The 14423-nt window shown below is 40.4% G+C and overlaps 1 protein-coding gene across 2 annotated transcripts; it reads left to right on the forward strand.

Moving 5' to 3' along the window:
- The first annotated feature begins 511 nt into the window (after window positions 1-511).
- LOC126615426 (ubiquitin-conjugating enzyme E2-17 kDa-like) lies at window positions 512-4180 on the forward strand. 2 transcript variants are annotated; one of them, XM_050283256.1, is made up of 5 exons: window positions 512-677; window positions 895-983; window positions 1969-2096; window positions 3197-3301; window positions 3797-4180. In XM_050283256.1, the coding sequence occupies exons 2-5, from the start codon at window positions 914-916 to the stop codon at window positions 3938-3940; spliced, it is 447 nt and encodes a 148-aa protein (XP_050139213.1). In that variant the 5' UTR covers window positions 512-677; window positions 895-913; the 3' UTR covers window positions 3941-4180. The 2 variants fall into 2 exon arrangements, with proteins under 2 accessions (XP_050139213.1, XP_050139214.1); XM_050283257.1 differs by having other exon boundaries at window positions 548-677; window positions 906-983.
- Window positions 4181-14423: the final 10243 nt, after the last annotated feature.

The following is a 14423-nucleotide window of genomic DNA, read 5'->3' on the forward strand; positions in this document are numbered from 1 at the left end:
TCATCTTCATTAAGTAATGTATCAGAAAATGTGATATAAAAAATATCATAAATGCACAACACGAGAGATGCGTAAGAAGGATTAAAAATTCAACAAAACAAAATTCAAATTTTAAAATAACCATTACAACATTTAGTGCGGGCGATGCCGCCAAAGTAATTTCGCGTCCATGTCTCGAGTGTGAAAATACTTGAATTCCACTCTAAGGCATTCGACGGATCTCGATCCCGAATCCCATCCGTGCTAAAAATGGAGAGGAAAGAAGAGTCCAACCAACCCTGTAGAGTCAAGTTGACTCACTCAATCATGATGCCTTTGATGGGTCCATACAAAGAAAGGTAAGGAACAACACAGAAAGGGACCAGATTGCAAATTAGCAGAGGGTGTGGTGGTGAAATGGTTAAAGTACATGTGTAAGGGGTGTATTTTGTAATTAGCTATAAGTGGGGGGGGGGGTTGGGGGGGCGCATGGAGTAAAGGAGGAGGACGTGGATCCTAAGTCAAGTTGGAATATAAGGATAGAAAATTCTAGAAACAAGTCTTTTTTCTTTCTTATCCTTTTCTCTCTTTATATATATTATATGTATATATAAAATACATAATATTTTCCCCAATTTTTTACCTTCTCAGCTCGTTCAATCTCGGATTTTGTCAAATCCCAATCGCGCAATCTCCTGGTATTTTTACCCTTTTCATCCATGTCTCAATTTTTCTTGAATTGTTGTTTCTGCCTTTTGTTTTGTACGATTTTAAGGTGTCCGCCTTGATCTGTGTATGTGGGAAATTAGGGTTTGGATTTTGGGTGTTGATTTGTGTTTGTTTGGCTGGCGATCTGGTTTTGATCAGGGGTTTTTTTTCTTTCTGGGTTTTCATGTTGTGTTTGTGTGATTGCAGTGTGTTTGTAGGTGTTGTCATGGCATCTAAACGCATCTTGAAGGAGCTCAAGGATTTGCAGAAGGACCCGCCTACCTCATGCAGTGCTGGTATTTGCTCCTATTTCCTTCAACAAATACCTTACCTTTTTGTTAAATTTGGATGCCATATTTAAAATTGTTTTAGAATTATAGATGGTAAGTTCTAATTGCAGGGGATTAGCGGTATTTTTTCAATTGAATTGAACTCTTTGAAGCTCAGAATTTAGCAAAAAATTGGCAGGAAAAAAGGGGTAGTTTGATCTAGGTCCTAAAATTTTAGCTGTTAGGATTTAGGTCAGTTTCCTATTTTTTTCTACTTTAATTAAATTTCTTGATTTATGCATGTTTCTGAATTTTTTTAATTTGAATATTAAACATGAATATCTAACCATTTTCTTAAAAGTAGTTATATGCATGCCATCATATATGATACCTACGCCATTGGGTTGAATAAAATACGGTTAACCTGTAATGGAGGTAGAACATACGAAAATAAATAAAACTTAATACACCTAACATCCATGAAAACAACATTAATAACACACAATTAAATTATTATGGAAGTAGAATAAAAAATTGAGATACGAATTGAGAGTGGGAAGAAGGAGAAACAACGTTTTATTCTTATATTCAATCCTAAAATTAAGTAAAATATCCTATAAATAAGGAATAACATTGATCACAATTTAATAAAAAATAAATAAAAATAAGCTGATGTGGACAATCAGTGAGCGGACCTAACCCAACAAAGTGGACTAAATCCTATAATGACTTACAAAAGTGAACTTATATCAAGTTTACTGAAATTTAACCCTTTGCTTTATCAGTTATGAAATAAAGATGTAGGAAATTTGTGGATGGTTCAATTGGGAATGAAACCATCATCCTTTAATGGTTTAGTTGATGTAAACAAGTGGTGGTAGGATATTTGCATTGTAGCAAGTTTTACATCCGTCTATGCATCTTATCTTTCTGTGGTATATGCATATATTTTGATCACTTTACTGAACTTGGCATGCATTCTTCTTTTGGGGTTCTCTTTCGTGGATTATAGGTCCTGTGGCCGAGGACATGTTCCATTGGCAGGCGACAATTATGGGACCTGCTGATAGCCCATACACAGGTGGTGTTTTTCTAGTTTCAATTCATTTCCCTCCGGATTATCCATTCAAGCCTCCGAAGGTAAAAGAAAATTGAAAAACCGAATCCTTATGTTTCCATACATCTGTAGTTGCCATATTCCTTCTTATGATATCATAAATGATTTATCCTCCATACAATGTCATAAATGAAATGTGAGCTTTTGTGAGTTGTATAATGGGTGTAATGGATAACTGCAACAGTGTTTTATTGTTTATTCATACATGCAGGTGATTTTGTTAAAATATTATCTCTTCAATTGCTGTGAATGTAACTTGATGTGTATTATCTCTGGAATTGTATTTTATCTTCCAAACCACTATAAGTTGCAGATGCATTGGACCAATTTGGACGTGAGTCATATTTAAGTAGATTGCATTCATGTTGTACCAGGTCATATTGTAATTACATCCAACTTTCTTAGGAAGAAAATAGTTTCTTCTCTGTATGTGTGTGTGAGATAGTGCATGTTTAAGTAGTGTTGGTGGTCACTGGTAACACATTTAGCTTTTATGGGTGTTAGTGAGAGTGTTATATGATACTAAGTGGAATCTGACTTGGATATTTACCAGCTCATTTACTCCAGTCGTTAGGTTGTTTATTCACCAACAGTTTGCCACTGGTGTTTTAATCATTAAGCAATTTATTTGTTCATTTCATTGAAAATACAAACAAAAACTGTAACAAGAATAATAATGAACATCCATAAAAAGATTTGGTTTCTGTATATCACTTGTGGCTGTTTGTATTGAATCTATGGACAAAGTACTTCTCTGTAATCGATATCTATCTTATAATGCTCGTATTCAGAGTTATTCCAGATATTCGGGGAGATGTGTTTCTGATTTCAGTAAAGTTGCATGGTGTTTCCGGTGTTCCCACAGTTTTCCATAGATGTAGATGTTTATCTTAGAATGCTTTTAAAACTGTTACAACAAAGAGCTGATTATTGTGAGATATTATTGATACCAGGTGCCCTTTTTAATGTTTTGGCTTCTAAATTGTCTTTGGAAGAATTTTAGCGGCTAACTCAAGTTGTGTGTGTATTCTAATGCTTTTCTCATCTTGTTATTGTTTCATCGTTAATTGAGTACTTCTCTTGGTAGTCTAGAATGTAGATTCTAACTCAAGTTACATTTCAGGTTGCGTTTAGGACCAAGGTCTTTCACCCAAACATTAATAGCAATGGAAGCATATGTCTTGATATTCTCAAAGAACAATGGAGCCCGGCACTAACCATTTCCAAGGTTTGTGTTTTCTATCCCTCTTATCAGAATTCTTCATGTGTGTGGGGACTACAAGCGTTGTGGCTTCTGTCCCCTTATCAGATTAAAAGGAGATGTCTTGTGGCTCCATCCTAATAATCCTACTTCTATTCCAAGTCATGTTGTATCATGTGACTCGCAACTGGTGATGTGAGATGCATGCATCATGTGCGTTTCCATCCTAATCCTGCTTTTCACTCCATGTTCTGTTGTATTACTCGAGATGGGACGAGTGATAAGGCTCGAGCATGTGGGGGTGGCCAAAAAAGGATGAGATGCCATCATTTTATGGGATGGAGTTAAAAAATATGGAGGAAGTAACATGGTATGCTCGACATAGGATGAGATGTCATCATTTTGTGCGATGGGAGTTACGATGGCTTCGTTTTAATCTGATAACGGCACTAATTCCAGTTCAATAACTTATTTATTTGATATATAGGTTATTAATGTCTGTTAAATGAACTTGTGTTTCAGGTGCTACTGTCCATATGCTCTCTGTTGACGGACCCGAACCCAGACGACCCACTTGTCCCTGAAATTGCGCACATGTACAAGACGGACAGGGCAAAGTATGAAGCCACTGCTCGCAGTTGGGCGCAGAAGTACGCGATGGGGTAAGAAAGATGTTTCCGGCATTTGTTAAAAGGCTTGCAAATGCATGAAATCCATCTCGGTTCTCGTAAAAACGTTGGAAATATTAAAAATTTATCTATTTTGTGCGACTTAAAGTTGATCAAGGAACAACGTTCTCAGTTTGTGAATATTCATTTGTGAAGGCATTTGAGATGGAAGAAAAAAACAACTGTAACGTATCGTTTCTAAGATATTTAGTCAATGGTTGGTTTGTTGAAGAAATAATGCTTGTTAAGAGCACTAGTGCTTGGATTGCCTGGTTAAACATATCCATTTGCATATTATGTTTCATCTGAAGGTTCCAAATTGATTTTTGTATTCGGATTGATGAACCCGTCACGAAAGCGATTATTGGAAGGCCAAAATCACTTCTCGAAGGAACGCGTCGGGAAAGCGTTTGTTGAAAGGCCATCACTTCCGGGGAGAAGCACACGAGATTTGCTTTTCAGTAAAATTTATGGAGAAGCCTCTCATGAGCTTTTTTTTCCGGAAGTGATTATGTGATTTGGCCCTCCTATAATCACTCCCAAATAGACCATTGTTTGCCTAGGAAGTGTTTTGTGATATGTCGTTCTTGTTTGTTTGAATAGTTCCATTTGGCAGGGTTAAACGATGTGGGTTAGGCCAATTGGTTAGGGCAATGTCTCTGCATATTTATACCGAGTTCTATTCATTTTCTATCATTTAAAGTAGTATGTTACAATATGCGGATTAGGCTAGTTGGCTAGAACAATGTATCTGTCTCTTGTATCGAGTTTGATTTCTTTTCTATGGTTTAAAGCAGTTAAGAATATCGCAACAACAACAACAACAACAACAAAGCTTTTTCCCACTAAGTGGGGTCGGCTATATGAATCCTAGAACGCCATTGCGCTCGGTTTTGTGTCATGTCCTCCGTTAGATCCAAGTACTCTAAGTCTTTTCTTAGAGTCTCTTTCAAAGTTTTTCTAGGTCTTCCTCTACCCCTTCGGCCCTGAACCTCTGTCCCGTAGTCACATCTTCGAACCAGAGCGTCATTCGGCCTTCTTTGCACATGTCCAAATCACCGGAGCCGATTTTCTCTCATCTTTCCTACAATTTCGGCTACTCCTACTTTACCTCAGATATCCTCATTCCCAATCTTATCCTTTCTCGTGTGCCCACACATCCCACGAAGCATCCTCATCTCCGCTACACCCATTTTGTGTACGTGTTGATGCTTCACCGCCCAACATTCTGTGCCATACAACATCGCTGGCCTTATTGCCGTCCTATAAAATTTTCCCTTGAGCTTCAGTGGCTTACGACGGTCACACAACACGCCGGATGCATTCTTACACTTCATCCATCCAGCTCGTATTCTATGGTTGAGATCTCCATCTAATTCTCCGTTCTCTTGCAAGATAGATCCTAGGTAGCAAAAACGGTCGCTTTTTGTGATCTTCGCTAGATTGCTCCGGTCATTAGTGTGGATAAGTATATAAATGGATAGAGATAGGAAAGCAAACACAAGATGTACGTGGTTCACCCAGATTAGCTACGTCCACAGAATAGAAGAGTTCTCATTAATTGTGAAGGGTTTTTACACAAGTACATAGGTTCAAGCTCTCCTTTAGTGAGTACAAGTGAATGATTTAGTACAAATGACATTAGGAAATATTGTGGGAGAATGATCTCGTAATCACGAAACTTCTAAGTATCGGAGTGTGGTGTCGTCTTGACTTGCCTTATCTGTCTCATAGGTAGATGTGTCATCTTCTCTGGAAGTACTCTTCCTCCATCCAGGGGTGGTATCTTTAACTGGTGGAGATGCACAAGGTAATGTATCAATTTCACTTGAAGCTTACTTGTAGTTTCAGGCTTGGTCAAGCGCGATACAAACCATGTAGTAGGAGTCCCCCAAGTCGCCGAGCTAGGGGGTCTGCTGAAAGAGGTGACAGACAAGGTAAGCAATCAAAGCTCCGACTGATTGTTCACCTTCTCCCCATCTTGCAGCATCATGAAGGATAAAGAGAAGAAAAATGAGAAGAGATGATATGAGATACTTTTGCTTTTGAAGAAGTAACTTTCCACAGGCTTATTCTTGAACTGAGCTGGAGGGTTTTCTGGTTTCCTCCAGAGTATAAGGCCGACTGAAGAATTTGAGGGTCAAAACAAGTCCATCAAATCTAGAATACGTTCCACCCTACTGATATGGGATACTTTTGCTTTTGACAGAGTAATGGATGTATCGGCACGTGTGCTGTTACGCTTGTCTCCACATGCTTCCTTGTATCCTTCGCACTTGCCCTATCTGTTCCTCAAGCAGATGCGGAATCTTCCCTGGAAACATAAGATGTTGAAGATGAGTACTCGAGAGCAATGCCAGGTAAGTAATCAGGTAAGCGGTTCCAGGCAGTCAGTTCCTGGCTGGAAGCTTGATTCCAAGTGCTGACTGATTGCTCTCTTTCTCCTTGTCTTGCAGGTAAAAACAAGGCCAAAGGAAAAGACAGGGAAAAAGCATGATATGGGATACTCTTGCTTTTAACCCTGATGATATGAGATATTCTTGCTCTAGTATAGCTTGTTTGCAGAGGTATTATCGGGGGGAAAGAAAGCTGAATATTTCGAAAGGTTTCGTTGGGAGTGCCCTCTCAGATATGATGAAGGGTTGAGCATTTTTGCAGGTCTGCCTGTTCGTTGGGGATGGAGGTCGCCATATATAGGAGTCTCCCTAACAATTAGTAATGCTATTCCTTTACCCTGCTTGGTCATAGCACGGTAGTGGGAGCTGCCAGTTTCACATGTTTTAACTCTGTCAGAGCACTTTGAAAAAGTGGTCTGTGGTATCTGGCTCTCGAGATTCGGAGAACGATGCCTCTTCGATTTTTGAGAAAGCAATCATGTTGGGGGTCTGGCTCTCGAGATTCGGAGAGCAGTGTCTCTTCGATTTTTGAGGAAGTAATCATGTTGGGAGTCTGGCTCTCGAGATTCGGAGGGCGGTGTCTCTTCGATTTTGGAGCAAGCAATCTTGTTGGGAGTGTTGTCTCGAATGTGAGTAAAGGTTGGGCATGTTTGCTAGTCTACCTTGCCACGAAGCACAAAGGTTGACACACAGGGACTTTCCAATTATCCAGCAATGGTACTGTTCCTTTACCCTCTCTTCGATTTTGAGAAAGTAGTCATGTTGGGAGTCTGGCTCTCGAGATTCAGAGGACGGTGCCTCTTCGATTTTGGAGCAAGCAATCTTGTTGGGAGTGTTTTCTCGAATGTGAGTAAAGGTTGGGCATGTTTGCTAGTCTACCTTGCCACGAAGCACAGAGGTTGACACACAGGGACTTTCCAATTATCCAGCAATGGTACTGTTCCTTTACCCTTGTGGGTAATAATATGGTAGCTAGACCTTCAAAATTTATGTGTCTAAACTTTGTTAGTGCTGTTTCTTTGCTATTCTTTTACCTTTCTTGGTCAGAGCGATGTAGTGGGAGTTGCAAGCTTCACGTGCTCAACTTTGGCAGAGAACTTTGGCAAAGTTATCTGTGGTACCCATGAGCTATTGTTGCGTGTGGGAAGTGGGTGCTTGAACAGTAAGATTCATGTGCTTTCTACTTCACCAGAAGTCTTCGACAGAATGCCCATAATTTCTGCAAAGCTGAGTGTGCGTGTGACAGGTGCTGACAAGGCTAGAAAAGTAGGTGCCTCTTCGATTTCTGAGATCGGCCCTCGTGGTCTCTGAGCAGCCCAACTTTTGAGAAAGCGAGCGCCTCTTCGATTGATTCGAAGAACGATGCCTCATCGATTTTTGAGAAAGCAATCATGCTGGGGGTCTGGCTCTCGAAGATTCGGGGAGCAGTGTCTCTTCGATTTTTGAGAAAGTAATCATGTTGGGAGTCTAGCTCTCGAGATTCGGAGGGTGGTGCCTCTTCGATTTTGGAGCAAGCAATCTTGTTGGGAGTGTTTTCTCGAATGTGAGTAAAGGTTGAGCATGTTTGCTAGTCTACCTTGCCACGAAGCACAGAGGTTGACACACAGGGACTTTCCAATTATCCAGCAATGGTGTTGTTCCTTTACCCTCTCTTCGATTTTTAAGAAAGTAGTCATGTTGGGAGTCTGGCTTTTGGAGCAAGCAATCTTATTGGGAGTGTTTTCTTGAATGTGAGTAAAGGTTGGACATGTTTGCTAGTCTACCTTGCCACGAAGCACAGAGGTTGACACACAGGGACTTTCCAATTATCCAGCAGTGGTACTGTTCCTTTACCCTTGTGGGTAATAATATGGTAGCTAGACCTTCAAAATTTATGGGTCTAAACTTTGTTAGTGCTGTTTCTTTGCTATTCTTTTACCCTTCTTGGTCAGAGCGATGTAGTGGGAGCTGCAAGCTTCACGAGCTCAACTTTGGCAGAGAACTTTGGCAAAGTTTTCTGTGGTACCCATGAGCTATTGTTGCGTGTGGGAAGTGGGTGATTGAACAGTAAGATTCATGTGTTTTCTACTTCCCCAGAAGTCTTCGACAGAATGCCCATAATTTCCGCAAAGCTGAGTGTGCGTGTGACAGGTGCTGACAAGGCTGGAAAAGTAGGTGCCTCTTCGATTTCTGAGATCGGCCCTCGTGGTCTCTGGGGAGCCCAGCTTTTGAGAAAGCGAGCACCTATTCGATTTCTGAGATCAGCCTTCGTGGTCTTTGAGCAGCCCAACTTTTGAGAAAGCAAACGCCTCTTCGATTTCTGAGATCAACCCTCGTGATCTCTAAGCAGCCCAGCTTTTGAGAAAGCAAACGCCTCTTCGATTTCTGAGCAGGTGCCTCTTCGATTTCTGAAGCTCCGTCGAGTGCAAATTTTTATAGGGGCTGGCATTAAGTTCCAAAGCACACTTGAATCTCCACCAGTAGAAGCTTCATTCTTGCACTTCTAAGATCTTGATTTGTCCGACCTCTTCTCTCTTCAACACCTTTGAAAATGTCTGGCCCCTCCGACCGTCGTTTTGACTTGAATCTTGTTGAAGAGGCAGCCCCGCCTTCTCCAGACAACATATGGCGCCCATCATTCGTCTCCCCTACTGGTCCTCTTACCGTTGGGGATTCCGTGATGAAGAATGATATGACCGCTGCTGTGGTGGCCAGGAACCTTCTCACTCCCAAAGATAACAGACTACTTTCCAAACGGTCTGATGAATTAGCTGTTAAGGATTCGCTGGCTCTCAGTGTTCAGTGTGCAGGTTCTGTGTCTAATATGGCCCAACGCCTATTTGCTCGAACCCGCCAAGTTGAATCATTGGCGGCTGAAGTGATGAGTCTCAAATAGGAGATTAGAGGTCTCAAACAGGAGAATAAACAGTTGCACCGGCTCGCACATGACTATGCTACAAACATGAAGAGGAAGCTTGACCAGATGAAGGAAACTGATGGTCAGGTTTTACTTGATCATCAGAGATTTGTGGGTTTGTTCCAAAGGCATTTATTGCCTTCGTCTTCTGGGGCTGTACCGCGTAATGAAGCTCCAAATGATCAACCTCTGATGCCTCCTCCTTCTAGGGTTCTGTCCAGTACTGAGGCTCCAAATGATCCCCCTCCGGTGCCTTCTCTTTCTGGGGCTCTACCGACTGCTGAGACTTCTCCTAAGCAACCTTTGTGAAGGCTCCCTCTTGTGTGTTTATTTTGACTCATGTATATGTACATATTTGTAGCTTATCGGGGATATCAATAAATAAGCTTTCCTTCATTTCAACGTATTGTGTTAAATACATCAAAGCCTTCTTCGCTAAGTTCTTTGAATTTTCTTTTGTTGAAGCTTGTATGTTGAAGCTTTCTGAGTGGAGCATGTAAGTTGGGGTAGTGTTCCCTTAATTTTCCGAGTGAGGAAAACTTCTCGGTTGGAGACTTGGAAAATCCAAGTCACTGAGTGGGATCGGCTATATGAATCTTAGAACGCCATTGTGCTCGATCCTGTGTCATGTCCTTCGTTAGATCCAAGTACTCTAAGTCTTTTCTTAGAGTCTCTTCCAAAGTTTTCCTAGGTCTTCCTCTACCCCTTCGGCCCTGAACCTCTGTCCCGTAGTCGCATCTTCTAATCGGAGCGTTAGTAGGCCTTCTTTGCACATGTCCAAACCACCGTAACCGATTTTCTCTCATCTTTCCTTCAATTTCGGCTACTCCTACTTTACCCCGGATATCCTCATTCCTAATCTTATCCTTTCTCGTGTGCCTACACATCCAACGAAGCATCCTCATCTCCGCTACACCCATTTTGTGTACGTGTTGATGTTTCACCGCCCAACATTCTGTGCCATACAACATCGCCGGCCTTATTGCCGTCCTATAAAATTTTCCCTTGAGCTTCAGTGGCATACGGCGGTCACATAACACGCCGGATGCACTCTTCCACTTCATCTATCCAGCTTGTATTCTATGGTTGAGATCTCCATCTAATTCTCCGTTCTTTTGCAAGATAGATCCTAGGTAACGAAAACGGTCGCTCTTTGGTATTTCTTGATCTCCGATCCTCACCCCTAACTCGTTTTGGCCTCCATTTGCACTGAACTTGCACTCCATATATTCTGTCTTTGCTCGGCTTAGGCGAAGACCTTTAGATTCCAACACTTCTCTCCAAAGGTTAAGCTTTGCATTTACCCCTTCCTGAGTTTCATCTATCAACACTATATCGTCTGCGAAAAGCATACACCAAGGAATATCATCTTGAATATGTCCTGTTAACTCATCCATTACCAACGCAAAAAGGTAAGGACTTAAGGATGAGCCTTGATGTAATCCTACAGTTATGGGAAAGCTTTCGGTTTGTCCTTCATGAGTTCTTACGGCAGTCTTTGCTCCTTCATACATATCCTTTATAGCTTGGATATATGCTACTCGTACTCCTTTCTTCTCTAAAATCCTCCAAAGAATGTCTCTTGGAACCCTATCATACGCTTTTTCCAAATCTATAAAGACCATGTGTAAATCCTTTTTCCCATCTCTATATCTTTCCATCAATCTTCGTAAGAGATAGATTGCCTCCATGGTTGAGCGCCCTGGCATGAACCCGAATTGGTTGTCCGAAACCCGTGTCTCTTGCCTCAATCTATGCTCAATGACTCTCTCCCAGAGCTTCATTGTATGACTCATTAGCTTAATACCCCTATAGTTCATGCAATTTTGTACGTCGCCCTTATTCTTGTAGATAGGCACCAAAGTGCTCGTTCGCCACTCATTTGGCATCTTCTTCGTTTTCAAAATCCTATTGAAAAGGTCAGTGAGCCATGTTATACCTGTCTCTCCCAAAAGTTTCCACACTTCGATTGGTATATCGTCTGGGCCTATTGCTTTTTTATGCTTCATCTTCTTCAAAACTACAACCACTTCTTCCTTCCGGATTCGACGATAAAAAGAGTAGTTTCTACACTCTTCTGAGTTACTCAACTCCCCTAAAGAAGCACTCATTTCATGTCCTTCATTGAAAAGATTATGAAAATAACCTCTCCATCTGTCTTTAACCGCGTTCTCTGTAGCAAGAACCTTTCCATCCTCATCCTTGATGCACCTCACTTGGTTTAGGTCCCTTGTCTTCTTTTCCCTTGCTCTAGATAGTTTATAGATATCCAATTCTCCTTCTTTGGTATCTAGTCGTTTATACATATCGTCGTAAGCCGCTAACTTAGCTTCTCTGACAGCTTTCTTCGCCTCTTGCTTCGCTTTTCTATACCTTTCACCATTTTCATCGGTCCTCTCCTTGTATAAGGCTTTACAACATTCCTTCTTAGCCTTCACCTTTGTTTGTACCTCCTCATTCCACCACCAAGATTCCTTTTGGTGTGGGGCAAAGCCCTTGGACTCTCCTAATACCTCTTTTGCTACTTTTCGGATATAACTAGCCATGGAATCCCACATTTGGCTAGCTTCCCCCTCTCTATCCCACACACATTGGGTGATTACCTTCTCTTTGAAAATGGCTTGTTTTTCTTCTTTTAGATTCCACCATCTAGTCCTTGGGCACTTCCAAGTCTTGTTCTTTTGTCTTACTCTTTTGATATGTACATCCATCACCAACAAGCGATGTTGATTAGCCACGCTCTCTCCTGGTATAACTTTGCAATCCTTACAAGTTATACGATCCCCTTTCCTCATTAGAAGAAAATCTATTTGTGTTTTTGACGACCCACTCTTGTAGGTGATCACATGTTCTTCTCTCTTCTTAAAGAAGGTGTTGGCTAAGAAGAGATCATATGCCATTGCAAAATCCAAGATAGCTTCCCCATCCTCGTTTCTCTCCCCAAAACCATGGCCACCATGAAAACCTCCATAGTTGCCTGTCTCCCTGCCCACGTGTCCATTTAAATCTCCTCCTATAAATAACTTCTCCGTCTGAGCAATTCCTTGCATCAAGTCTCCAAGATCTTCCCAAAATTTCTCCTTCGAACTCGTATCCAACCCTACTTGAGGTGCGTACGCACTAATCACATTGATAAGTTCTTGTCCTATTACAATCTTGATTGCCATGATTCTATCTCCTACCCTCTTGACATCTACAACATCTTGTACCAAGGTCTTGTCCACGATGATGCCAACACCGTTTCTCGTATTTTATTATGAAAGGAACGTTGTATATATACGTGATACAGATTACAGAAATTTCATTTTTCTTTTTTGTTTTGGTGGGAAAAAACTGTCCAACTTATGTCGTCACGATCATTGGTCGCTATAAAGCGCAGAACATGTGAAATGGATGCGAATGAGTCACAGCGATTGACGGTTCTGGTTGTGGATGTGGTGCTGCAAAGTCTGGCAGCGGATGATGTTCGTTTTGAATTTTCATGTCTAGAAACCACGTGTCCTCATGCGTTCTTCTCCTTCCAAGTTCCAAATTCTTTACTTTTAATTAGTTCATCCGATACTAAGACAATCTCTAATTTTTGAATTAAAATTCAAAATTTTAGCTCAAAAAATTTAGTTTTTAATTTATAAATAATTTTTCTGCTCTAATCCTTTTGGGTTAAAATTTTAATTCGGGTATGCCACTTTGCCCCTTCTTGTCCTTCGTTGACCGTCTAAGGAGAAATCTTGTTAAAAAAGTTTGCCCACATAACAATTAAACTAAAGTGCGTTTTCGGATAATTTGAAAGGGCAAAGTAAGGGTAATAGCCTTCACTGGATGTTATGTGAATTGGCCATTTTAGTGTAAAGTATGCAAGTCATAGATTCTTAAAGCCTTGGTAGCATGCAATGCATACTCCTAGATTCTTAATAGTAATAATACAAGGAGTAGGTGCATGATTTAAAAGAAACGTCATTAGAAATGATTTTAACCCTATTACTTTTTTGTTTTTGGGGAGGCACTTTAGCTAAAATGATATTTGAGATTGGTATAACTCCTTACTTTGGTTTTTGAGATTTGAAATCGATATAAGTGATACTTGAGTTTGTCTACCGTCAATTATTTTGGTACTTCTATGAAAAATATCTATTAAACAAGGACCAAAATGACAATAATACTTTCTATTTAACAAACAGTTAACCAAAATGATTTGATAAAAAATAAGGACAGTGGAACCCCCCATTAAGATTAAGTGTGTACTTTGATGGGCAAAATTAAAATATGATTAACTTATCACTTGGTTGACAAGCAACTAAGGTGGTCATTGCAACCTCTATCTGCAGCCCGTTTGTCCCAACCCTAATTATGCATGATTGTTCCCTTTGCTCACGTGCTGACTCATGGACTGGGGTCTATCTTTGCCTTTGCTTCATCCCCAAGCATAAACCAACCCTATCAACTTTTCAAACTTTTTTGGTGGTTTTATTTAATTTAAAACCTATTTCTATGTGTGTGATGCCACAAGGTGTGATAGGTTGAAGAGAAAAGTAGCATTACATAATTCGTAATAGGTTTTGACAAATTTCCTTTCTCTACCTTATATTATTTTGACTCAATCCAACCCTTGCTTAAAATAATCCAAGGGTGTCGTCTTTTTGTGAACACGGCTCGAACTCCTGTTTATAACGAGTTTTTCAATTTTATATGAAAATCATAATCTGACACATATATAAATAAAATTGAGAGAATCTTAAGTATCGGCTTCACATGATCAGACTTGTGTGACTATCTAATAACAAGCTATCACATGTTCCGAAAGATATCAACTCCTTCTAATTATTAGGAGTGTAAAGCAAAATAGGACCAAACAAAACCAATTGCCCTACTGAAGATTTTCCTTCGATAGACAATGATAATGCAGTGAATACTGAATAGGTTTTTTTTTTTAAGTAAAGGTACTAATGAATGGACCGAATTAGGTTTGCAGGGGTCGATGAAAATTAAAACTGGGTCCAGCTGAGGAGCTGAGGAGCTGATGTTTGTCTGTGATGATCATGACATGGCCTGGCATGCACCTATACCCATGCGTTGAAGAAAAAAGACACCGTTTGATTCTTGTATTAGCACACAAATTCAACAGTCTCACAGATGCTGCATGGCTGTGGACAGTAAAAAGTTAAACAGTTTCCCAATTACTAGGTGGAAAA

The sequence above is a fragment of the Malus sylvestris genome, chromosome 3 (genome assembly GCF_916048215.2).
Source record: "Malus sylvestris chromosome 3, drMalSylv7.2, whole genome shotgun sequence".
Taxonomy (NCBI): domain Eukaryota; kingdom Viridiplantae; phylum Streptophyta; class Magnoliopsida; order Rosales; family Rosaceae; genus Malus; species Malus sylvestris.

Bases quoted from the DNA above. Each gene is read 5' to 3' on its own strand.
- LOC126615426 (XM_050283256.1), top strand. From the start codon at position 914: ATGGCATCTAAACGCATCTTGAAGGAGCTCAAGGATTTGCAGAAGGAC. The intron at 2,097-3,196 runs GTAAAAGAAAAT...GTTACATTTCAG, and splicing joins ATCCATTCAAGCCTCCGAAG to GTTGCGTTTAGGACCAAGGT. The intron at 3,302-3,796 runs GTTTGTGTTTTC...CTTGTGTTTCAG, and splicing joins CGGCACTAACCATTTCCAAG to GTGCTACTGTCCATATGCTC.